This window comes from Pollachius pollachius (assembly GCF_949987615.1).
Source record: "Pollachius pollachius genome assembly, chromosome: 2".
NCBI lineage: Eukaryota > Metazoa > Chordata > Actinopteri > Gadiformes > Gadidae > Pollachius > Pollachius pollachius.
Window position 1 is genome coordinate 14,285,384 of NC_136935.1, and position 27,770 is coordinate 14,313,153.

At 43.8% G+C, this 27,770-nt stretch overlaps 1 protein-coding gene across 1 annotated transcript; it reads right to left on the reverse strand.

Annotated features, from left to right (window-relative positions):
* Nucleotides 1-12,458: 12,458 nt before the first annotated feature.
* On the reverse strand, nt 12,459-26,633 carry valopa (vertebrate ancient long opsin a; the record flags this gene model as incomplete). The annotated part of the gene is made up of 5 exons (XM_079758834.1): nt 12,459-12,695; nt 18,842-19,075; nt 19,988-20,105; nt 24,051-24,261; nt 26,258-26,633. 5 exons carry the CDS (start codon nt 26,631-26,633, stop codon nt 12,459-12,461), a joined length of 1,176 nt encoding a protein of 391 aa, XP_079614960.1.
* Between the last annotated feature and the right edge of the window lie 1,137 nt (nt 26,634-27,770).

A 27,770-nucleotide genomic window follows, 5' to 3' on the forward strand; every position in this document is an offset into this window, starting at 1 on the left:
CGGGGAAATGAAATGCCATTATGTTCTTGGATGCCGCGGACTGGGAAAGAGGATATCTGAAGCTGTCAAATGACATGGAGATAGAAAAAACGGCTGTGCTAGGCTTTTTTCTATGGCTTTGTTCACTTCGCTCACAGTGTCTGGAGGCCGCATTCATACAAAGAGTTGGACAACGATGGGTTTAATGTACATAATTTATGGTTTGATCAGAGATGATTATTTCTGGCTCTCATTTTTGTTTAATCCATACTGGAGGATAATATGAATCCTTAATCCACAGAAAACCAGGGCGCTCGTTCAGCAATTACATAATCAGTATGATTATAAACATTGTCACCATAATTTACTTTTTTTTTCCACGGTTATCTGCCATCTACTGAAAGCTTTCCGAGATATCTATGTTCAAACACCGCTGAGACTGATGATTCAGTATGAACAACCACACAAGCACCAACATCTTGTGGTTCTGCTTTTTGCAAAATTAATTGAAACATCTATTCATGGTAGTTTAACCCTCAGCTCCCATGTTTTGGAGATCAAAGGTTCAGTGATCAACACTTCACAGGCAGAGCTCCTTTAGTCTTTGTAAAACATCCTGGATATTGTAAACCACTAGAGCTTTCATTTCAGAACAGAAGTTAGATCTTATGCACCACATATCTGGAACAAACTTCTGGAACATGATCAGGTCTACCTCCACACTGTTGACTTTTCAATCAGAGCTCCAAACCTCTCTGTCTGCATTGGCATATCTTGTATTTTAAAAACCTCAAATTTCCCATTTTTTGCATTGCATTGTCGTTGATTGCATTGCCTTTTATTGGCTGTTGTTGCTTTGAATGACTTTAAAAAGTGTGTTTGAAGGCGGCTGTATATATAAACGTGCCTTGCCTTTACGTTTAAGAGGCTAAATCTTCTTTTCAACCATTAAGCACACATCTTTTTTCCTTTCAACCCAGCCTTGCTCTCTTGACACATCAGATACGGTGTGATCAGATGAGCGTCTCATCCCATCTGTGCTGCTACATTCAAAGCAAATCATCACATGGAAATATTCATTGATCAGGGAACTGGATGATGGATGATTCTTGACACTTTTCATATGTCTTGGTCCATATCTCCCATCCTGTCCCGGGTGACTCCGTCTAACACATGTAACGGGGTGACAAATCACCCTGCGTGCCACCCAACTTAATTGATGGGATTTGAATTTATGACTTTGAATCGAGGGATATCCGTTTTCATTACATTTTTCGGCATTGCCTCGTCAAATTCATATTTGAGTTCTTGTTCTTCTTGCTCTGTGGACTGCTAACAGATGTACCCTCATCGGAAGTAAGAGAACTGAAATTGCGATACTGTAGACCCGGTACGCCATACAATCCATGGCCTGCTCTCGGCCTATAGGACACACCACTGCAACAATATCCCTGTGTTGCCTGGCAGTGAGGAATCATCTCTACCAAGCGACACACAACTGCCATTGGGCCGCAGCTGTGTGATTATCATGATACGCCCAGACACACCAGTGGGTTTGACTTTGACACTCATGACCGGAAACTAATAGCTGTTGAAGAAGTATCCCCAAATCAACAGAGTGAGTTTATCAAAGGGAAGGGCGGCCTGTTCGGCACCTTGAAAGGGCCGGGTAGAGAGTTAATGAGTAGGAGAAACAAGTTCTGAAGGACTTTCTCTCGCACAGAGTGAGAATGTTGTAGCAGAATAATGACATGCGTTTTTAAGATGCACTTTCCAAGCGCAACAAACAAAGTGCTCTTGTGCCAGAAATGATAATGTCTTACATAAAAAAAGAAGAAAAAACATCGATGAAATTAGGTTCAAGCCATCATCCAAGATCTATAACGGGAACAAACATGACATGTATATGAGAACGCCTATAGAGGTGGGGTTGAAGGCAGATTTAATCTTGGTTGCAGTACGGGCCCACATAATACTGTTTCAGTGATTGAAATTCAATACCACAATGAGAAAATTGCACTCCATAATCGCCACCTTAAAAACATCCCATCCTGTAACATTTCCTCCAGCAAATGAAAATAAAGAGAAGATGTTAACTACTTTATATTTATATTTATGTGACTGCCTGAGAGTGTCTTCCCAGGACAACATATTGTAACCTTTTGCTACATGATCAACAACAAAGAGGTTCTTGGGTTCAAGGCAAGAACTTGCCTTGCAGCATATATTTTTGTGCATAGATATCACACAACATACAAACACTTGGAAGCTGCTGCCAACAATAGCATCCTAAAAGTATGTTTTGAAGCCAATTTTTTTTGCTTTATTCACCATGATGGATTTTTTATTATTAGTTGCCCTAATAAAATTGGACAAAACAATCACTTTTTTTAAGCCAACCACATTCTTGGAAATAGAGCGAGATCAAAAATCTATTCAGATTCTTACCTAACATGGAAAATAATATGAACTGGTATTTACAAGGCTTTCATCATCTTTCTAGTCAATAAATCCCCAAGTAAGAATAAGTGCGCCTTGGAGCACTACTGTCTTACCCACAAGTCCTTCAAGACACGCCTACCCCCTGCCTGGGTACTCAAAGAGGAGCTGCAGAGGGGCACGAAGAAGCAGAGGAGTGTTCATGTGTGTTCATGTCAAAGTAAACTTGGACGAGCCGGGTGGAACATGTTAAGGTCCCATGGCATGCTACTTTATGGATGCTTATATATAGGTGTTAGTGGGCCCTTAAAGGAGAAATCCGGTGTAAAATGGATTTGGGAAATGTTTGGTATGATAACGAGTTGGAATGTTCGTTTTGGAGCAAAAAAGCGCGTATAGACGCATTCTTCAGTTGGCTGTTCTTAGCCGATTCTATCTAAATGCTATAAACTTGGAACGATAGAGATTGTGACATCCGTCAACAACACACAAGCTCTGTGTTCGCCAATCTACTTATCAAGTCTTAAAAACAAGATGGCGTTGACGGGTGAACTACTGATGGTATTGTCTGTATAAAATGTCCTTCTTAATAAACAATCTGTACACTTACAAAGTTATCAATGCCTCGTTTTATATGTTAGACCCTTTTTATACCACCAAAGAAGTGTCTGGCTACTTATAGCCTTTTAAGTGGTTTAAAATAGCGATTTAGTTTTTACCATAACACATGCCCCCATCATTCCAAGTTTATAGCGTTTTGGTAGAATCAACTGAAAACAGCCAACTTAAGAATGCGTCTATACGCGCTTTTTTGCTCCCAAACAAACGTTCCAACTCGTTATCATGCTAAACATATCCCAGATCCATTTTACACTGGATTTCTCCTTTAACACAGTATTTGAAGACGTTCAAGAAATTCAGTCTTGGTGCAGAGTTACAGCGACTACGAGCCAGTCCCACAATGAGCTTTCCTCAAACGTGCCGTTTTTTACAGGCGGTTCAAGGTGGAGGGTGGGGGTTTGGCCCTAAGCAGCTTGCGGCCACGGTACTTGTGTTTACAGTGGACATATTACAATGGCGAGGCACAAACAGCTTTTGGCCGTGTTCTGTAAATATTCTAGAACACTCCAGGAGCTCTGGCGAGAGTCCTGGGGCTCCCTTGGGCTCCCTGGGGCTCCCATTGGAGCCCCGCTGCCCGCTGCCGAGGCACCACCGTCTCGGTAGCGGTGGTGCCCCGCGGCAGAGGTGCCCCGCGGCAGAGGTGCCTCACGGCGGTTGGCAGCGGGCAGCGGGTCTCTGGCGGGAGACAATCGCGGGCAACAATCCCTTTCTCCTCCATGTGGTGGTTCAATGTACTTCAGGGAGTCAAAGCCAAAGTTCCTTACCCCCAATTCCTTATCAACCATGGCTGAGACAACCCCCACTGCGAGTCTCGTTGACGTCAGAGAACCCGACGTGTTATGCTCCATAACATCAACAGGTGTTATGGCGGCTGAAGTAGACTGAACCGCAACATGGAGGAGGAGGTCAGAGAACCCGACGTGTTATGTGCCATAACACCAACAGCAGAACGGTTATCCAAATAAAAAGAAGTAGCTCAATTGTCTCACTGGCGGGCCAAATTCTCTGGGCGGGCAAAGCAGAGAAGGGGAGGTAACATGTTCCTGTATGACGACATACGGGGAAAATTCAAAATCGGAGCGTCTGAGCTTTCATTTTTCAAAGGCAGAGCAGGATACCTAGTGCTCGTTTTACACCTAACGCCATTTCTAGCTACTGGAGGACCATAGGCAGGCTAGGGGAGCTCATATTATTGCTAGAAAACCTCATGAAGTGAAATCCTCATGCCATTGGACCTTAATATGAAGTTAACATGTTCCGTTTTCATCCAAACAGACAAGGGAGGTTTAGACTAGAGCATCGGCTTATTAGGCTGGTTAGTGGGACGTTGTCGGGAAAACTTGCCAGAAGCCCTCATAAAGTTTCTCTGAACACACACCCATCACGTGTGTGTGTGTGTGTGTGTGTGTGCGTATGTAAATGTTCAGCTCCACAACATTGGTGTTAAGTCTCAGGCCTTCATCAACTCCCGAAGGACGGCCCGGTGTTGAGCTCACTGAGGGACGCGGGCTGAGAGAGAGGGATTGATAGATGCTCGTGGCGGCTCATTATTCAGTCAATCCTTCTGAGTGCTGTCAATAACCTCTCACCATCATCCCATAACCACACCGTTGCCATGGTAATAAGCCACAGTGGTTGATGGACGGCACCTGTCACTTCTTTGAATAAATAAGAGTCTGGACATCCACAGTGATTTATGAGAAGGTCAGCAACGCCGAGATACATTATTAAGTGCAAGGAGCCTGAGAGGGTGGATTTTCTTCTTTAATTTTTTATCTCTTTTCACTGCATCATCAACTCTCCACACGTGCAAATAGAACGCCCCGTGTTGGCTGTCCCTGCGAAGGAAGTGTGCAGACGCATACGTATACAGAGACATTATGAAGATGGACATAATTCTTTATCCACTGTATCCACCCGAGCAATATGAAGAACCGATCCTGGCATTGTCCTTTAGGAAATATACTGTGATATAAATACGATTGGCCTGTTCTTCTCCTACCTCTCCAAAATTATGATATGATATTCATGATATTAGAAGAGTCGTGATCCTAGGCAAAAGTTGGCTAACTCCTTTTCAGCTCAGGTCTAAAACAGACACAGGGAGACATAGTCTAACAGAAGGGACAAATAATACATAGCCATGGTCATAACACTGACATTAAAATAAGGTAATCCCACATAATGCATATCTCTAACCAGAAAAGATAATAGCTTTGGAGGCAGGGGAGGACGGGGTGACGGGGTGACAACATGGGGGCAATTACATCTAGACATGCTAGTATCATAACTGCTCAATCCTCCTTTAAATTAGTTATTATACTATCTTGGTTCCAGAACTAATTTGTGCAGATTGTTCCCGGAGTTTCTTATTCAAATGTAAGTTTTCCTGTTTTAGATTCAATACTCAGTGCTCATCGACAAGTCGAAGAACCCAGTCGACCTGTTCAGGTTATTACTTAATGTAACATTTTCTATCGTTGCTATGGTGATTGACATGGATGCCACTTCCGATGAAACCAGGCATCTTGCAAGGTGTTTGGATCATCGTCATTGTGTTGTGTAGATATACAGTGGGGCAAAAAAGTATTTAGTCAGCCACCAATTGTGCAAGTTCTCCCACTTAAAAAGACGAGAGAGGCCTGTAATTTTCATCATAGGTAAACCTCAGCTATGAGAGACAAAATGAAAAAAAAAATCCAGAAAATCACATTGTCTGATTTTTTAAGAATTTATTTGCAAATTATGGTGGAAAATAAGTATTTGGTCACCTATAAACCAGCAAGATTTCTGGCTGTCACAGACCTGTAACTTCTTCTTTAAGAGGCTCCTCTGTCCTCCACTCGTTGCCTGTATTAATGGCACCTGTTTGAACTCCTTATCAGTATAAAAGACACCTGTCCACAACCTCAAACAGTCACACTCCAAACTCCACTATGGCCACGACCAAAGAGCTGTCAAAGGACACCAGAAACACAATTGTAGACATGCACCAGGCTGGAAAGTTTGAATCTGCAATAGGTAAGCAGCTTGGTGTGAAGAAATCAACTGTGGGAGCAATTATTAGGAAATGGAATACATACAAGACCACTGATAATCTCCCTCGATCTGGGGCTCCACGCAAGATCTCACCCTGTGGGGTCAAAATGATCACAAGAACGGTGAACAAAAATCCCAGAACCACATGGGGGGACCTAGTGAATGACCTCCAGAGAGCTGGGACCAAAGTAACAAAGGCTACCATCACTAACACACTACGCCGCCAGGGACTCAAATCCTGCAGTGTCAGACGTGTCCCCCTGCTAAAGCCAGTGCATGTCCGGGCCCGTTTGAAGTTTGCTAGAGAGCATTTGGATGATCCAGAACAGGATTGGGAGAATGTCATATGGTCAGATGAACCAAAATAGAACTTTTTGGTAAAAACTCAACTCGTCGTGTTTGGAGGAGAAAGAATGCTGAGTTGCATCCGAAGAACACCATACCTACAGTGAAGCATGGAGGTGGAAACATCATGCTTTGGGGCTGTTTTTCTGCCAAGGGACCAGGACGTCTGATCCGTGTGACGGAAAGAATGAATGGGGCCATGTATCGTGAGATTTTGAGTGAAAACCTCCTTCCATCAGCAAGGTCACTGAAGATGAAACGTGGCTGGGTCTTTCAGCATGACAATGACCCCAAACACACCGCCCGGGCTACGAAGGAGTGGCTTCGTAAGAAGCATTTCAAGGTCCTGGAGTGGCCTAGCCAGTCTCCAGATCTCAACCCCATAGAAAATCTTTGGAGGGAGTTGAAACTCTGTGTTGCCCAGCGAAGGCCCAAAAACATCACTGCTCTAGAGGAGATCTGCATGGAGGAATGGGCCAAAATACCAGCAGCAGTGTGTGAAAACCTTGTAAAGACTTACAGAAAACGTTTGACCTCTGTCATTGCCAACAAAGGGCATGTAACAAAGTATTGAGATGACCTTTTGTTATTGACCAAATACTTATTTTCCACCATAATTTGCAAATAAATTCTTTAAAAATCAGACAATGTGATTTTCTAGATTTTTTTTTTTTCATTTTGTCTCTCATAGCTGAGGTATACTGTGATGAAAATTACAGGCCTCTCTCATCTTTTTAAGTGGGAGAACTTGCACAATTGGTGGCTGACTAAATACTTTTTTGCCCCACTGTATGTGCAGTTATGTGTTATTTTATGTTTTTATGTTTTAACTGTTCACAGCAAGCGCCTTGAGTTTACTGGAGATCAAAATGTCATCCAGGTCGTTGCCTAATCCCAAACACAGTCATAACTGTTGTGTACTTGTATGAAGTTAGTGGTGTAGGCCGTGGGTTCATGAGGTCGTCATGAGGCCCTTGGAGAGCCATGGAATACTTGGTTGCCACTCTGCTGCTTCAGTCTCTGTATCTTAAAGAGGAAATCTCCCCACCTTTCCATCCTGCAATATGTTTTTTAAGATTCATACCTAGGCCTACATGTCAAACAAACTATTCTGTTGTGTGTAATTCAGATTTGGCAGCTTCCTTTCTTCCTAATCCAAGGACATCTCGTTCCCCTCAGTGCCTCAATGTTCAGCTCAAACTTTAGTAGAGTGCTTGATTTACAAAATTGAGTTTAACAACCTCTCGATATTCTCTATTTTCTCCCTGTCTGTGTCTATTTGTGTTTGTATGAGGGCCGCACAAAGTAATGAGTCCCTGGAAGATTTCAAGGATATGGAATTGAAGGACCACGATAAAGACACAGCTTAAGAGAAAGACTGAGCTTTCGATCGCTGCGCTACATTCTTCATTTTAATGGGCTTGTTGAAGGGGATGAAATGACTGTCTTCCTTTTCACCACCTAACACACTTCTATGTTTGACCCCTGCTTTTGTTTGATCTATGTCTAGTGATCTCTTTGTGTTTCAGCATCTCGTTTGTTCACGTGATGGTGTGGCCAGAGGTCTTTTTTCAGGTTTTTCTGCACACACACACTTCGACAAGCCCAGCGTCTTTAGAGCAGAGTGTCATACACACAGCTGTATGGTTTACTCTATGCAAACGCAACGCCATGGCTAATCCACTCTGAAAATGCTCATTAGTTACAAGGAGTCCAGAGCTACTAGTTGTACTTGTTATGACCCCTAGATTCAGCTCTAGTTAATCCATCCGATCATTTTGAAGGCTGAGCAATGAAGTGTGAATTTCTGTTTTATGTTGTTGGCAATGCTCGCTGAATGAAATGGACATTTTAGTTAAAAAGTTATCAAATGGAAAATATATACTTAGGTTATGGACTACATGTATGTAGAATTTGTTTATTTTAGAATTAGAGGATATCAAAGTAGTCCATATCAAGACAATTGTTAGGATTCTCTGAGTGTTGAAACAATTTTATGGGAAACAAAATAAACATACATGCGTGTGGTTCTCCTTTTGTTTGTATGTATGGGTGTGTGTGTGCGTGTGACTCTGTGTGTGTGTGTTATGTAAAAAAGGGCCTGCCAATGCATTAGTGTAGCAGTCCAAATCCTAATCAGGAGCTGAAAAACAAAATGCAATAATGTTTATTTAGTCTCACAAACTCAGTGCAACAGAAACAAAGTTATGAAGTAATATAGACAACACAAATATGCTCTCCAGTCAAGGCTGGTATTGTGACATAAATGTACAGACCACGAAACCTCCCTCGATCTCTTTGTGATGCATGTCTGAGCGACGCCCTCAACGAGGCTGAACATACATCATGTGACTGGGCCGGGCATTGCTCGGGAAACCATATGGGAGGGCATGAGCACCGTGTGCAGACGGACAGCCCTGCTTCAGCTCTATATACTGGTCCCATGTTCGGTCGATGGTCACCCCTCCCCCTAACGCTAATACATATTTTGAATGCAGAGGGATCAGGTAGACGTTCCTGTGTTCCCAGGGTCCTATGTTCCCCCATTCTACATATGTGCTTTCCCAAGGTCCTGTTAACAGAGTTCTACGTACCGCACAGTGCTATGATCCCAGAGGACGGTAGCCTCGGACTCAAATGTGTACGCATGGGAATCTACAGTAATTGGAACCAAATTATGCACAACATGTTATTAATTATGAAATAAAAAGGGTGTTTGGATGATGGGGATACATCTTACCCACTGAGAAAATGTTTTTTGAATAGTACGGCAGGCTGCAATATAACATTCTATCCCAACCAAGGAAGAGTGTGAGTCAAGTTTGAGTAACATTTGATCCAGCCTTTGGGGGCATCCGTGGCATACTGGTTAAGGAGTTGGACTGGTAACCGGAGGGTGGCCCGACTCTCCTACGTCCTCTTCCACGGATGAGGTGCCCTTGAGCAAGGCACCTGAAACCCCCACCTGCACTGCGGCAGCCCATTGCTCCGGGATTGCCAGTGTGCCCCCATGTGTGTGCTCCCATGTGTGTGGACCTCTGTGTGTGTTTGTGTTCACCGGCTACCCGGATGGGTCAAAAACAGAGAAAGAATTTCCCCCTAAAGGGACAAATAAAGGATATCTTAACTTCAATATTCTATTCAGATTTTCAATATTAAATGAATGATAAACAATTGTTTTGTAATGTCTATAAAGCTGTTTTTAAGCCTTGTTCCCGAAGAAAAGACCTGGATATTATTTATGAAATATATAAACTTTAAATGGGTAAAATTTGTCCCGAACATAATTGTGTGTTACCAGAATATTAAACTTGTAAATTGAGTACACATTAGCTGGATTGACAACCCTCCCCTGATGTTTTTATATATATACATTGTGAGAGCTAGACAGTAGCTCACCTCCCCTGATGTTAATATATGTTGTGAGGGATACACATTAGCTCAATTAACACTGCTAGGCCTGTATCGAACTCCATAAGTAAATCACAGAGCACAACTGTTTTTTTAAAAATATATCTATACATGTATATACTTTAATACTGACATGGTCATCATCACCAGCGTGCATTTAGGAACTGTAAATAAATCTCATGATAAGAAATACTCCTTACACAAAGAAAAAACAAAACATACATACGAAAAACGTACAGCAGAACAAGTCTCAACATACCTTTGTAAGTACAGCACAACAAGCAGTTTTCAAAGGAAGTTGATATGCAGGGAAAGGAATGGGAGAATTATGGGAACTCTACCTATCTGTACATATTGGATTTTCTGCCTCCACTTATCAACATGCAGTGCAATCTTTCTACACTCCTTTACCACACAATCCCCCTGACTAAAGCTTCATTGTGTGTGTGTGTGTGTGTGTGTGTGTGTGTATGTGTGTGTGTGTGTGTGTGTGTGTGTGTGTGTGTGTGTGTGTGTGTGTGTGTGTGTGTGTGTGTGTGTGTGTGTGTGTGGGAGTCTGCTTTGCGTATACGTGTTTGTAAGTGCACTGTGCATTTGGGTTTTGGATAATGGGTACATTTATGGACAGTAACACTGTGTATGAAAAGGTTATTTGGGACACCAAAGTGCTATTTGGTTATTTTCTGCATGTCCTGTACTATGATTGGAATGGCTAAAAGCTGTAACCTCAACTTTTGACCAGTTTCTGATGTTTTCCTTTCAAAAGAAAGATCGGGAGAATACAATAATGTATCTACTCGCAGGTTGGCTGACTGTTTGTCATGCTGTTCTATTTCTAGTTGACATACAAGACGTATTTAAGTCTCCATCATAGATACATTTTGCATCGTCTAACACCTTTATGGCAACTGGCAAACCATTTCTTTCTAAATGAACCAATTGGATAATCATTCAATTAACCAATTAATCAATATACATTTCTTTAAACCTGGGTTCCAAAATGGTAGCAGTTGGATTGAGGTGAGGATCCACAAAAAAACAGTTTTTGTTGAAAAGAAGACAACACATGCTACACAGACATAATTCAGCACGGCAAGAACACAGAAATCCATGACTAAGTTGACTAACTCTGTGAGCGAGACCGGCCTGATCGGACATCTCCCCAGAACACACGTACTTGCAAGTTCCCAAAGTTACACGTCAAAATATCCATAGATTCGCACACAGTTGGAGGGGGTCTTGGTATAACGCAGAAACAACAGTGTTACATATTCAAAACATTTCCCAATCACCGCGTATAGAGGATTTGACAAGGAGTCTTGTGTGCACAGACATCCAGGGAGCACATAGAGCACACATTCAGGTAAAGGACATTTCCAGAACTCATCGCCTCATTCCAGATTCACAAAGTGACCTCCTTTCGCCTTGGGGCTCTGCTGAGATGTATAAGCAAACTCTGACGAGGCAGGGGATACTGAAAGAGCATAGCAAAACAATGCCTCCCTCTGCCACTGCCATTGTGAATGCAAGGGGATGGGGAGGATTTTTCAAAAGAGAAGACGTGGTGAGGTGAAAGTGCTGTTGCAGACATTTGAAGAACACTAGATAACTGCAGGCTGATGCTGGGCAGGGAGAGCTGGGTGAGGTGATTTGCAAGTGCGCCCGTGCCCTTACAACATGGAGCTGTACTCTGTCTCCCTCTCTCTTCCTCATGCTGGCAGGCAACTATTTACAGTGGGTGCTTCTGGATACTCAAGTTCCCCAACCATCCTTCCTTGTGTAGTGTGTGGTTTATGCCTGCGGTGCATAGAATAATCGAGGCCTACAGTATAGACCAGCCATCGTGTCACACACTCAATGAAGAACTCTGACATGTGAGCATGTAACACCTGCTCTGCCGTGTGTCTGTCACCTTTTCCGCACTCGCTAATAAACGGGGGTTTACCCCATCTGCCAGTGTCCTTTGCGTTGGGAGGGGCCCCGCACAGTCACTAAAGGATCAACTGCCACATTACTGTTTGATAATGATTGTTAGTCACATCTGATCTGGAACGACGCGACCACAGAACCCAGAAGAGGCCCGGTTATCCCTGGAGTTTTGTTGATAGATCCTTAAATCCTTCTGTTTAAAGTGGTTTCCCCTACACCCCACACGCCCCCCATACCCACACATCAAGTGGGACAAGCCATCAACATTGTTGGCATACTGAATCAAAGCTTATCTATGTTTTCTTTGTGTGTGTGTGGGTGCGTACATAAACTCAATTCTCAACACGCAGCCCAGCCGTTAAGAGTCTCTGTTGGGTTTTAGGGGATAGTGGGCAGGGTGAGCCTGAACGTGTTTGCTTTGTCGATTTTGTTTTCCCCCAACTTTATTCCCTGACTTAAAGTAACCCCTCGCCATTCGTTAGGATTGCGCGGCTCTCTGCTAACGATGACAGGCTACAGGTACGACTAGGCGGACTAGGCTAACAGTGTAGTGTACGACTTGTGGCGGCTAGCTTGGGGGGGGGGGGCGGGTTCAGAGGGAACATCGGCAAGGCTGGGGCAACAATGGGGTTAACAATGGAGGGGGGCACACACACATAAGACACACGGACGCAGGTGTCCCGCGGGGATGACCGTTACATGGGGCACACTTTGTTCTCCGGGATGGGCAGATGGGCGAAGGAGCTGCAGGGGCTTGGAGGGTCTTCGCCCGAGGACCCGGCCCGGCCCCCCGCCGGGATTTGGGCAGCGATGGCCGACATCTCTCCAGTCTGGCTGTCGGCGGTGAAGCCGGGCCGCTCCGAGGTCTGGTTGATGTTGTTCTCCGGGATGGTTCCCTTGCCGGTAAACAGCTGGATGAGGCATTTCCTGAACTGGAATGAGAGAGGGAACATTAGGAACATTAACACCTAACGCTCTGGAATGATGATGTTGTTAGAGAAATGTGTTAAAAACACAACACAAAGATATCAAGTCTAGTCTGTAATTAGTCATTATATCTCTACACCGCAACATTTGTATAAAAGTCATCATCAATTAGGTTAGGGCTGTAACGATATGCGTATGCGTATCGAAACCGAAATCGCGACACTCAAAGCCACGAACCTGTCTCGCGGTGTGAGAAGGCAGAAGCGCGATATGCCCTCTCTAACTCTTGCTAATAATTAGTCTGAATAATAGTCTGCTGACACCGCCCCTCTTATCGATGCCGTAAGTCTGCGACGAGATGCCCTCTCTGTGATGACAGCGCTCCGTGGCTACGGAGGATTGCATTTCTCCACAGCCTGCCAAGTCCTCATATGCGATATGAACAACATTTATCCAGAGTGGGCCGAAAAAATAGCCTCTGTGATCCCTGTCTCTAGTGTTTTGTGTGCTTTGACCAGCAGTTGGTCTGCTTATAGGTTGGAATGAAGCGGCCACCGATTATTGACAGGATGGATACTTTATTCTACTGGACTCGTTCGTTTCTTCACTAGACACACACACACGCTACCGCTCGCTCTCCTTGCTCGTCCACTCACTCGCTGACGTCACTCGCGCACACACATACGCACACTGCCGTTCTCGCGCACACACATACGCTACTCGCAACACTATGCCTCGTTATTGCGAATCAGACGTTTATGTTTTTTCCCATCTATTTAAAAGTTAGGCTATTAAACATGTTGCATTCTATATGGCCTGATTATGTCATTATTTAAGCTACATAGACTAATAAGAAGCGATAATAGGATATTTGACTAAACCACAAAACTAGTTGAGGGTTTTTGCCTACCTGCAAGCATCCTCCAACTGCAATCTTTGGTTATTTATTTATTAATTTAGCTATACTTTAATAGTATTCTTTCTGTTCAAATCTGTTCAGTGTTCCAAATTATTTGTTATTAAATGTTACATTAAGTTAATTGTTATTTAAGTGTTGTTTAAATAAAATGCTTTTTAAATTTAAAGAAATCGTGGGATGTATCGAACCGTGGGTCAAAAATCGTGATACAAACCGAATCTTGAGTTGGTGTATCGTTACAGCCCTATCATCAATATATTATGTCAAAATAATAATAGGAAGTCAATTTCAAGCCCTTTTTAGTACATAAATTACAATGTAAAAAAGCAAGTATGTTTCTCTGACATAATAATAATAATAATAATAATAATAATAATAATAATAATAATAATAATAAAAATAAATAAATAAATAATAATAATAAATCAGTCTTGTATAGCGCATTTCTAGGACCCAATGCGCTTCACAACTAAAAATAAAGTATAAGACATAAATGACACATTCATAAATTCTAACAGTTTGAATCAATTCTACTGAATATTTCTGAATCAATATTCTACTATTATAAGGCCAGGATGACCTGACCTCCAATATTTCTGATTTAGAACCTTACCGCTGGTTTGCTGCAATGAAGCCAATAACACATAAAGCACTACTTGTCTCAGATCGCCAGGAAAAACGGAATTCTAGAAATGCCACACAATTGCATAACAACACTTCCAAACTAGGATTTGACCAAATCTTGGACCCCATTTATCAATGATTTGTATAAGAAGTTATAAATCCCTAAACTAGGAATGTCTGTACACACTAAAAAGTTGGCATTCATGAGGCGTTCTTATGCTTGCACAACTTCACTTGATATATTAATCGCTAATCGTTCTAAATCCTATATGCTCGTGCCCGGCTTAGCTCATTACCATACATTCATGCCTAATGACCGTTATATATGACAACATCATGGGTAATGTGTGAATGAATATGACCAAAATGGAAATAGATATTACATATACATATTCAACTGTTGATTAATTAAATGGATGTGGACAGTAAAATACAAATAATAAATATAGAAAATGCATTTATCACAGAGTGCGATATAAGTTATTATGAAAGTAGGAAGTTTCTTGTAACACTTTCCATCAAAGCTAAAGAATAGGCCAAAGCGGTTTGCAATAAGGAGAACGTCTCTATACCACACACAGTAGCCTATCAGAGGTTAGAAGTACTTTGACCTAAAATTAAGCACTATAAAATCAGTGTTTTCTTATTAGCGGGACACTGGCCAAACTCTTTTAAACTCAGAGACGTGCATCGCCAGCATCATCGGTGAGTACATTCCCTTTCCTTGTTCCTTGTTTTCCTTGTGTTCTTCATTGTCGGATGATTATTGCACTCTATCGCTTCTATAATGTGTCTTGGCTTGGAAGTCTCTCTTTGTATTGCTCTGTTGTGCAGCATTGTATAGAAACAAGTTGAACAACTGTGTGTGAAAAGTGCTGATCCTGTCAGGGTCTGCAGGCACTAAACAGCTTAGGGAGGGGTGGGAAACTCCTGCTATATCTCTTAAATCCGCTGAGACTTAAGGGTGGCAGAAATACTGAGGGTGAGGAGGACTTGGACACCACCAAAAAGGATTGTGCTCTTTGTATGCAGCCTGCAGCCCCCATCACCTCCTGTCTCATTGCTCTCTCTCTCTGCTCTCATTTGATTCAATGTTAATTCAATCACACGCAACACGCGCACAAATCCAGACACACATCCATACACAAACACAACTTAAAATTCAGAATTGTCCAATTACCTAAATGGGCAATTATCAATTTTATTGATTAAATTGGTGTACAGGCCTACTTGAGGAATAGGACTTCGCCAATTTTACCATTACAAATCTTGTTACTTCCAGGAAATTGTATTTCTATAAGTTGGTTAAAAAACATTATTTGAACAGAACAAATTGAACCAATTTATCAATTCAAAGCTTTGTCGAAAACACATGGTGTACGCCGATTTATTTGTACACAACGTTGATAAATGAGAGCCCTGGTTCTGTGTCTGTCACAGATTTCCTTTTAAAGAAAATCTATTGGTCAAATTGTTGAAATGGATTTCGTAGACAAAAAATAGACTTAGGCAGAAAAATGATGAATGCCAAAAGTCAGAAAATCCTTACTTTAACTTAACACAAACAAAGAGAAACACATCAGAAGTCGACTTCTCTGTGCATACAGAAGTATGCAAATTACTTTTAAACTAAGCATGTTAGTGGAAGTGGAAAATATGCATGGGTTGCTCTTCTGAGGTACGCAAGAAAAACTCTGGCATCAGGTGAATGCAGAGCCATTCAGCCCTGCCCCAGATAGAAGTACGTCTTCCGCTGAGCCTTCCCAGCCAAGCACAACATAATCACCTACGCAAAGGCAAATTGAGCAAGGCACCAGCAGATCTCACAGCATTATTCTGCAGCTCCTGGCCTCCTCCCTGAAGCATATACAGAATTGACCCAAATACATTTTTTCAGGAGCAGACCTCATATTTCCGGGCTCCTGTCATGCTGGCATCAGTGTGACACCAGGTAGATGTCCTGCTGTGTGTGTGTGTTTGTTTGTGTTTGTGTGTGCTTGTGTGCTTGTGTGCGTGGGTGTGCTCAGCTAGACTCTCTGGAGTTAACAACAACAGTACCGAGATATGGGTGGGAGGCGGGGAGCAAAACAACATGGAAACCCTCGGGACAATCGCAGCATGCAGAATAACCCCCTCCCTCCCACCCCCAGCCTTGGTACATAACTGGGCTGGAGTCAACCAAAGAAAATCTTGGTCGATTAAAAGTCGGCCAACTCTTCGACCAATCGATGGGATGAAATAAAAATAAAAAACAATCTGCACGTTATCTGTAGATTAACTAAAGTGTCCATGGTGCCATCTACTCTGCCTGGTACCCAAAATATGAGGGAGGTGCTGTTAGGAGGATGTCAGGTGGGTTTTGGATCCGCTCTTGGTCTGAGAACGACTATGTCCCTCCCGCCCCAGAAAAATCATGGATTAAGAAGCATTTTTCCCCTTGTGAAAGTAACACCAGCGATTGTCTGATCAATGAAATTTTGATCAAAGAAATGCATATCGACGAACCCAGAGACCAATCGACCAGAACTTGACAGCCCTATACTTGTAACTCCATCAGCGTAGAGAACGAGAAGCCGAGCACTGGATAGATGCTGGAAAAAGAGGAGAGTGAAATAAAAAAAAGAAAGAGAGAACTGACGTCCTTTGACTGTGGTAAGTAGTTGAGCCAGCTCTGACCACGCTTAGAAGCCCAAGATCTACCTCGCTCCCGCTGCCCTTATTGTTTAAATTGACTCAGCGGCGCCCGATCTCAGAGTGTAGGGGTTACTTAATCCATTCACATGGCGACCACTCCACCCCTCACACACACGTCCAATAAAGAGGAAATAGAACAAGCAGCGGCAGCCCTGTGACCCTGTTCTGCCCTCCCGTGGGATGTGTGGGGCTCTCGCTATATTCCGATAACCAACTCTGACAGCTTGGTGACTGCACACACTGGGAAGCCTATAATGGATGCTCATAAATAAAACAGGGAGCCATGCAATGCCACACGCCTCACAACCGGGGAGCAGTGTTCAAAGCGGCTGAAATACACGCGTGGACACGATAGCGCTGTGCTCTCTAGTATTGCGTCGTCCTTGAGACATGCTTGTGTGAGTGCATGTGTGTGAGTGTCTGTGTGTTTCTACCATGTGGGTTGGGGTCTACGTGGCAGCGCTTCAAAGCAGAAGTGCCCTTGTTTTAGGATGCCTTCTCAAGGACACTGTACCTGGACATGGGACTTCCCCTGTTGCGTAAGTGTTGTCTAGACATCCTAATGCCTGTTTGGAGTCTGAATTAATTCCATTGGCTCCTTAATAAGGACATTTTGGAGCCTTCGGGGATAAAAAGTGAGTGCCACTAGTACACAGTGGGGAGATTAAATATGTTCCAAATCCACAGTATTTGCACGGAAGTCTTTGATAGACCCTTGATGTGGTTTTAAAGAGGAAAATACATGACTTTGTCCCGTACGCTGTTTTGCGTTGACAAAGCCTGTTTCAATAGCGTGCCCTTTTCTAATGCCTTGAATTTATCTAAGCATATGCCTCCGAGGATATAATTAAGTCATGTCTATGAGTAATTATTTGGTTTGGAGGTTAAACAGTTCATGGTTGTATTTCAGCATAATCTGAACTGCAGGTGATTCTGTCGGGGCCCTCAATTCCCCCAGTTTAAATGTTCAGAGTAATTTGGCGTCCTAACGTTGAACAAGCTAAAATAGTGCACAGTAATAATCCAACCAGACCGTGAGCACCAATTTGGTTACAATTTCGAAACCTCCGTGGCAAACCAGAGGGAGCTAATATATTATTAAAGCACCAGGCTTGGACAATTGTACTCTCTGGATTTCATATTTCATTTATTCATACACCATGCATTATTGAGAAACAACCTAAAACTCAGCAACTACCGCAAAAGAAACTCCATCAACCGACACCTTCCATACAGGCCTTTTAATGTGTTCCGTACAAACAGTGGTACCCTGCCTCCCTCGGGTCAGCATTCCGCTCGCCCTCTCTATCCGGCACACTCGTGTAAACTAGTTTGTCGGTGTGTACGTGTTCACCGATCCACACAGTGTTTTCCAGCCAGGCAGCAAATGGTGTCATGGACAAGGGGCAAAGCACATTTCCATCCTTTAATGAACAGACATCACGTGAGCAGCTGTGGAGCCAGGGGTTAAGGCCACACAGCAGGGTCACCATCCCACCTCATTCCAGTCCTATCTTTAGGACGTATGACACACGCAGGAACATACACACAGACAAACACACACACACACCCACAAACACACACACACACACACACACAGTCCCACGCACGCACACACACACATACACACACATACACATGCGCATGCACACACACAAGCACACACACAAACACACACACACACACACAGGTACAAACATAAATACAACTAAAAAGAGAGACAACAACTTACCCCAAGGCTACTGGCTAGTTTACTCAGGCATAGGTGACATTCGCCATACACAACCCATACACGCAATCGCCTTATGCCCCCTGCGACACACACACACAGACACACCCACCCGCAAAGACCCGCATACACAGGTACAAGCATACACACAAATATATAACGCGGGCGCTCCGGGCCCCAGCTACCTGTTTGTTCATGTAGACGTAGATGACGGGGTTGTAGACGGCCGCTGTCTTGGAGAAGAAGGCGGGGATGGCACCCACACGGGGGTCCAACTGGATGGTGGGGCACGCCGTCACCACGATGGAGAAGGCGGCGTACGGCGTCCAGCCCACCATGAACGCCACGATCATCACCACCACCATGCGCGTCACCTGCCGCTCCGGCTTGCGGGCCGTGGCCAGGCGACCGTGGGACACCTGGGGGGGGGGGATACATGCGGGTGGGCAGGGCAGTGTGAGGGTTAGGGGGATGGACCCTCGGTCAAGGGGTGGGCTCCATCCCGATTTCTGTGGCCTAACTTGATAAACACTCGACTACCTCAATGTAAGGGCAAGGTTGGTAGACTCACCTTTACTAGTTGAGTCTAGTACCCTTGCCCTGGTGCATAGGAGCTGACCCGTTCTTAGAGTTAGGAGCGGCACCTGTGTTTGTCCATCGATGACACAAAGATCGATCGTGCGATCGATCGATGACACATAATATAATGAACAAAAAGGGTTCATTATACTGTAACTGATTTAATTTAAGTCGCTTACAATAAAAGTGTCTGCAATAAATGTAAATACTCTGTAATAAATAGCTGATAGAAAGATAGTCTGTTGTAATAAATGGGGCTGAATTAGAGTGTCTGTCATTGCTACTGTGTATTCTATTGTCATGCTTTTGCCATAACAGTTGAGCTCAACAAAACATTGTTTTGCGAGCGCTTTCTGGATCAGGACAACATCAAGATGAAACGTGGTCCAGCATCTCTAACACTGGTTTGAGGTGATAGATAACATCTTGAAACAGAACCATTAAAACAAGCCAGCAGCAACATGAACACTGTTTGTCACCGGTTGGTGACGTTGTCTTTGAAAGCCCTTGTTCAGAGAATACAGCCATGATGGAACAAACACAATAGTTCTCTGTGGCTGACATCGCCGTCTATATACGTTTTATTGTTCAGAGTTACACCAATTAAAAATAGGGTTACACTGTATTAACCTTAAACTAGACTTGAACTGCCAAAAAACAGAGCTTCACCTAGAACTATAGAGGCTCATGTTGAAATTACCTCATTAATCTCGGTAATACTTCAGCAATAGGCTTAAACTTTGTGGACTGACCTTCTTGAGCTTTTGTAGGAGCTTGCCGTAGCAGAAAATGATCACTCCTAGAGGCAGGATGAAGCATGTGACGAAGAAAGTGATGATGTAGCTGTGATCCACCATGTTGGTTGAGTACCTGTTAGAGAGGCGGGGGAGGGGGGAGCAGAAAAACATAACTGTATTGATTTATGACATGTAGTTTCCCCACCACTCCAGAGCACTTAAAGCTAGGTACCTCAATGCAAGGGTAATTTATGGTCAACTGCATCATAGACAGTACCACAGAGTGCAGTGAATTTGGAGTATTTGACAGATGGAGAGACACATGCACTACAGCATAAAGGCAAGTGATAAAACAATTTTGTGTGCATTTCAACCTTTTTAGTATTATCATTGCACATGTTCAAGTACTACGCAACATAAGTAGTTCTCTGCATTTGACCCTGAACTAGCTAAAGCACTCGGAGCAGTGGGCCGCTCTTTATGCAGTAGACCTGGCGACCCACTGCAGGTCTATAGCTTGTGCCTTGGTCAAGTGCCCAAGCAGGATTATGAACCCAACATGTATGTCTTCAGGTTGTGGGACAAAACTGACTCACCAGGAGGAAACCCACGTTAACAAGGGAAGAACATACAAACTCCACAAAGAAAGGTCCCCCACCAGGGTTCAGACCCAGGCCATAGGTGCTTTTGGGTCTCACCACTGTGCAACCGTGCCATATGGGATACGTGTCCTGAGACTATAATGATCTCTTTGCTTCAACCCCGGATTGGCTGGAGCCCAGAAGGCAAGCACATTCCTCATACAACAGCTCCTTCAAGGTCTGAAAGCCGGTTTACAGAACCCTTGATTCCTACAGTACAGCTCTGGACCGGAGAGGCTATTTCTGGTTATAATGGACTTTAGCTGGTTAGAAAGAGGAGCTGTGTGTTGCACATCAATTGAATTGGATTAAATGAGGTAGAGTTCAGCCGATTATTCGGCGCAGATGGGACATTTCACAATTTATTTTGAACGTGCATCTCCGTTTTGCATGGAGGCTCTATACACAAAGTCATTATGTATAGTCATTGTATACCTGAGAAGAGTTTTTGATAGTTGTGGACCTGACTGGGAGAGGGGCAGCTTTAAAGTACTTTTTCAATGTAGGCTACATTAGAGATAATCTTTTTCAGAAGGAAATTCTCCACTCAATGAGAAAACCTGTTAGAAAATGTGGGCTTAGTCAAGTTAATTCCTTTTTCAGTTATTTCCCCCCCACAAACGTTATCTCTTGAATATACAACACTATCAGCTCCTTGTTCAAGATAAAAAAACAGACAGAAAGGGAGAAAAATAAACCATTCAACTTTTACTTGACTTACCAATTTGGCCTTGGCGTTCCCTCTCCCAAATAATTAATCCACGAAACTATCCGTTAATGAAAACAAGTCCTCGGGAACATGCACAAACATTAATGGTTTGTAAATGCCGTTGCCGTTTAACAATAAAACGGAACGCGCAACAGACGTATCCATCCTGGCCAGGGATAAACTGCAGAACATCGTCCATTGAAGACCAACGATGTAACACATGAAATCACACTTCAAGATATTCTCAAAATAATGATTAAATTCGGAGTGACGACAAGCAGTTAAAAACGGTATAAGTAGACATTTGCAAAAGTAGCTGACTAGGCTAACGTTCTTCCAAAATAAAGCACACTACAAACTCAGATGGATGTAGCGGAAATGAAGGGCTAATTCACCTTTTAAAGAGCAAGGAACCCACTGTTTCAGCTGGAATTCTGAAACTAGGAGATTTAAAACAATGAACTTTGGGCTATTCTAGGAAGTACAGGGGGGCGCTGCATCCCCATGGTTACAACCCACTACAACTTTGTGATACCGTAAAAGTACATTTATGTGTAAACGCGTTATTAGAAGCGATATCGTATAGGAAATGTAACATACACCTGATTGGGGTCAGTTTCGGTTAATTTTGCTTTCGATAGAGCAACACCCATTAAACGGTAACTAAACTGGAAATTCTTCAGAAAAAGTCAAAATGGGGTGAAATACAAAAAAGTGGTGTTTTCCTTTTAGTTCAGTCCTCCTTTGACTCAATGAGCTTTGGCGCCAAAATTTCAAGGCGCTGTCCATTTAGAGGTGCTGACATTTTAATGTTTTGCATTGTAAATGTTTTGCCTTTTATTAGATTTTCTCTTGGTTTATGGCCTTGTACCGCTGTGCATTACAATTTCCCTAGCAGCGACGAGAGATACTTCATGAACCACCTCCAGAGTGCAACCTTGTTTCTCTGAATAAACCATGTGTTTAACATTTACCACTCTCCGAGTCATACCTAGCCTGACATAACGATCCCACAAAGGATTAAAACAACGTTTCATCACACCATAGTGTTATACTATAGGGGTAGAGGAAGCCTAATCCCAACTCGGACTCAGACATTAAATCAACACTATAAGTGTCCGGGAAGACGAACCCTCTCTAGGTATTCATTACTCTGACTTAGATGTTCAGTTTGACAGTTATACAGTTTGTAATAAAGTCAAAGATTGTTAATCACCTCACCTATCTGCTTTTTCCTGCTCCAAACTATTGTTAATATATTGGCCTTTAAAAATCCACAATCGGTCAACCTCTAAACCAAGAAGCCTCTTTAAACAACTGTGGCAAACCCCACAAAGATACTATTAAAGGACCAGGGAGAAATGATGAAATCTAATCATATAATTACCATGACAATCTATCTATAACCAAAATAGATCAAATTGTATTATCCATCTACCCAGGGAAAGGGGAACTGGTCAGTCTGTGTGCTTGCAAAAACAAGATGAACAGTAAGTGCAGGTGTAATCTACCCCATCTACTCCATATACACACACACACACACACAAATGTATGTTAGTGTGCGATTAACATGCTCTTTCAAATGTGACGATAACGTTAATCAGCAGGTCAAATGTGATGGCTTGGATTTGAAGAGGATGCAAATAGGAAACCCTGGGGGTGAGATAGACAGCATATCAATCGCGGCCCCTTCCTATTTATTACTGGCTGTCACTCGTTTGGTCCCTCACATGTTGCACCCTTTCAAAGCTTCCACAAAAGGGAGATGTGCCTCTGCTGTTGGCCTCTTCACCTGCCCTCCGGTTACCTTCTGCACAGACGGCACATGGACGCTTCGACCGGCACGAAAGGACAAATTCAAATTGGATCAGCAACAGTCACAGACAGTTCTTTGTGTGGCTAGGCTCATTGTACCTCTCTCGCCCCGTCTCCCCCTCCCGGAGCACCAGGGTTGTTTGCAGAACCTGCCGAGGAATCAGTGATGGCTAAATGCTTGGTGACAGTAGCCAAGCGGTGTGTAGTGTAGCCAGGGGCTGACCGGGTCATCCATACAATCCACCAGCTTCCTCTTCCCTAATGCTGATGTCTCAACCATTTTCCCCCATTGTGTTTCATCTGCGCAATAGCTCTCCTTAACTGGACGACAGCACCTGGGCCCCCTCCTATAACCCTACCCACAATCACCCTCTTTCTCCTTTATCTGTGGTCTTAGGCGGTTAAATGGCATTTCCCAGAATGCACCGTTAGGCCAAGGTCAACGCTGACATGATTCTTGAGATACTTAAAAATATAGACAAGGCCCTTTTACACCATTGGTGTTAGAACACAGCTTAAACAGAGAGGAAGAAGAATGTGTCTCGATCTATTGCATTGTTTGTGCTTGGGTGCATTTGTGAATGAGCATGTTGAGTGTGCATGTGTGTGTGTGTGTGTGTGTGTGTGTGTGTGTGTGTGTGTGTGTGTGTGTGTTTGTGCCATGTATCCATGTGGGTCTGTGTGTAAAACCAAGGTTTCGTTCCACAAACAGATCACAGCTTTGATTCATGACAACCTTGAAATGAAACAGTGCCGTTTTTTTTCTCCAAATTCCCCTTCAATCCAAGGTGGCCCACTTTGTGATCTTTCACACGTACAACTGTGCCAAACTATCACACGCGAAAGACGGATAGTTAGCTAGTTTCACACTCGCCCCTAAAATCAGCGCCTCCCACTGTGTCCCCCTGCTTACCAGTTGGGCTCGCAGGTGGTTCCGATCTTGCTGACGGTGTAGCTGTTCCAGCCCAGCACAGGCGGAAAGGTCCACACGAAGGAGAACGTCCAGACGAAGAGGAGGCCCAGCATCGAGTGCTTGCCCCGCAGACGCACGTTCCCCAGGGGGCGGCAGATCACAAAGAAGCGCTCGAACGACAGCACGGCCAGGGACCACAGGGCAACGATCCCTGGAAGAGAGGACAAGATGGGATGCTGGGATGGTTGTCTCTGCCACTTTGGGTTGGACTTGGGAGTGTGAAGCGTGAAGAATGTTATCAGTAAACTACATTATGCTTATTGGACTGACCAACCCCGGTCTCTGCCTTAAAGGATGCACAGCGTAGCGGTATGCTGGCTGGCATGTTGTCAGCAGCATTGAATAATTGTAAGCAATGAGTGAGCCAATTTGAAAACCACCACCTATAGTAGACCGCTCTACCGGAAGGGGCGTGACTTCGCCACTCTAGAGTGGCGAAGTCACGCCCCTTCCGGTAGAGCCCATGGGACCTATGAGATCGAAAAATATGAATGGGTTTCAATGGAGAGAAAGTTCTTCTGGTCCCAGTCTTTATACAACCCGGATTACACATATGTTGTTTGTGGATTTAAATGATAATTTTTGGAGTGACTTCGCCACTCTATAGTATACTAATGTGTGTTCCTGAATCCTTGAACGCCAGACTTCCGAGTCGAAAGTCGAAGATCTTCCAGCTTTCTTGCGGCATTTCTCGAAGGCACGCCCCCTTTTTGTCTTTATCTTTCGAAAATCTGAGAGTAGACCGAGAACAGTGATGACGCTCTCAACAAAATAGCTGCGCCCGTGAAGATTTTGCTGTGCGCGCAATACATTGTAAAGTTATGTTGTTTGTTTTCGGGCTGGTTTGCCAAAGAGGCTAATGTAGCTAACAATAAACAACGACTAGCCAATTTCATGCCACAATCACAAAGACGATCAGGAACGCTATGAATGCTCCGAGACCGGAAGTGACGTCAAACGTGCAACTCGGAAGGCTGTCGTCCGAGGATTCAGGAACACACCATAAACTAGACTTGGTAGCCCCGCCTATTCTGCCGGCGATTTGAGTTCGCCCTAGAGAAGGGTCTGGAGAAGAGCAATACATTTCTTTCCAGATTCGATACGTTTTTGCGGGAGCCAATCACCAAGCTGGCTTTTCCCCCTGGCGCGCTATTGACGACAGAGAAGCGACAGCAAGCAGCCAATTGCGTACAGAGTCATTTGAATTAGGCCCATTGATCACGCCTCTTGTGCTGAAGAAAATGACAGCATCTTCCCCAGACCAACATGCAATCTACGATGGAGCGTGGTCTGGCAATAGCCAGGCTAATAATATACTGACGTGCAGTTCAACCTTATCATCTATTTAAAAAGTTTATGCACCACTTGTCGTCAAATAATCCTCACCAGTCCACCCACTCCCTCTCACTGATCTGACACAGTATACATGTTAGGGCTATATGGATTCACACAAAATAAAATGTATTCTCTCCCTGTCAAAGAAATATAATCTTTATACAACCCAAGCACACGGGTTGAAAAATGCCATTAGACCATTCCCAAACGTCTAATTAATGGACAGAGAATTGACGTCCGGGGGGGAACAACACTGCCTCAAAAGGCTTAAGCAACACCAGTAGAGGCATATACTTTTCCCTGAACTTTTAAACGTTGCAAACGTGCAAAAACATAATTATATATTTATGTGGCATTCAGTCCAATGCTTAAAATCTATCTGTTGCATTCAGTAGGCCAATGCTTTGGTCAAGTGTGTCTCAAATGGAGGGCATGTCCGGGCAAAATAGGACGTCTGGTTACCCTACGTAGGGGAAACCCATTTGATTCCTACCTGTTCCACTGTTAAATAGTAATAGCGGCGCAAATTGGTGAGCGCTATCCCGGCAATTTCTCTGCGTGAGAAATACCAAGTGTGAGCGTGTGCGTGGGTTGAATTGCATGTGTCTCACGCCGAATGCGTGAGACTTGAGAGTCGAAGTTGTCCTAACGCAGGATGATGTATGGGGTTAGTCGAGATGCTTTACTTTTCTTTCATGTTCAACGGCCATGGCACCAACAGGGGCTCCAACAAATAAGTAGGCTGACAGCAGTAACACACACAAACAGCACGCTCATTTGAGAAATCTATACAGAAAAGTCCATCCACTTACCGAAGAAAGTAACGGCGAAGCCCTCCAACACGCACGCCCAGGTCCCGAGGAAGAAAAACCCGCGAGCGTTGGTCAGGAAACTTATAAGTCCGCCGGTGAGCGAAACGAGAAAGTCGGCGATGGCTAAATTGACGATGATATAATTCAACGGTTGTCTGAGCTGTTTGAACTTAAAGGTGACGAACATGACCAGGAAGTTCTCGCTCAGACTCAGCGAGGTCACCACGAACATGAGCACGGCCAGGAAGGTGAAGTTCCACGGCGCCAGTGACTTGATGGGCCCGGTGAACGGGTCGTCCGGCAGGTCGGCCGCCTCGTAGATCTTGGGCGCTTCGGTGTACGAAACGCCGTTCACTGAAAGACTCACGGTATCCATTGTTCATTATCCAGACGCTCTGGACTTTGCCTGAGTCACCTAAATGAAGTTCAATCCCTCAAGAAATGAACCAAAAACGCACCTGTAATTAGGGCTACTTGTTTCCTGTTTCTCATTTTAGCAGACTCCTGCGTAATCAAAGCCGTAGCATTACACTTGGTTAAAGTCTATGTTTTAAAAAAGTGACACTCGTGCAAGTAGGACTTTTTTTCTCTGGATAACTTCCTCGCTTGGAGTCGGGCGCCTCATGAAGCGCATTGTGGACCCGGGAGTGCGCAGACCCACCGCGTTTCTTCTTTCTCAGTCCAGATCTTTAGTTCTTAGCGTGGGGAAACTAAACGCGAAACCTAGAGAGTAAAGCCGTCTTTGATGCGGCGGACCGAAACGAAGTCTCGAAAAGCGATATCTGCAACAGAACAAATGACTGTTTAGTGGCATCTTGGAAGCGCTTATATACACAGCCTCAGCCGCTGCCGAGTCGCAGCCGCTCGAGCATCCCTCTGCCCTCGAGGACGACCGAGGCGCGCGCGTCCTCCCTTTTTTTTTTTCTCCTCCGAGCCTCGTTCACGCTGATGCCCGGACGACAAGGTCTCCGCGCTCCGATTCAATTAAAAACATATCATGTATTACTGGCCGTGGTTCGTAATTGTTCCGCTTTCACTGAAACACACACGCTTCCTCGTGATTAGTTATAAATCCATAAAGTACACAAAATTGCAACTTTGTCTTTCATCTTTGATTTGCGCTGAATCTCTTGTGTCCCATTAATGAGTTAGTATGGAGCAGGAATGTAATGTTATTGTGCAGCAATGAAAGGTTCTCTATTGTTTGATAATAGGCATACTATTCGAGTATTTCAACTACAGCTGGCTTTACTTTTGCAATAAAAATCAGTTGAACCTATAGCTACTCTAGAAGAAATGGATTCAGTAATATAAAACAAAAGAAAGTAAAATGAAGACACAGAGGCATCTCTATTTTCTGTGGAAGGACCCATACCAATACATTACACAATTAAACATATTTGAAATCTAAAGGGGATGATAAATGTATTAATTACAGTAGGACACAGAAATACATCAAAAGTTGTATCCAGCTCTAAGAATAGCTAAGACTTCGTTCCAACTATGACTACGG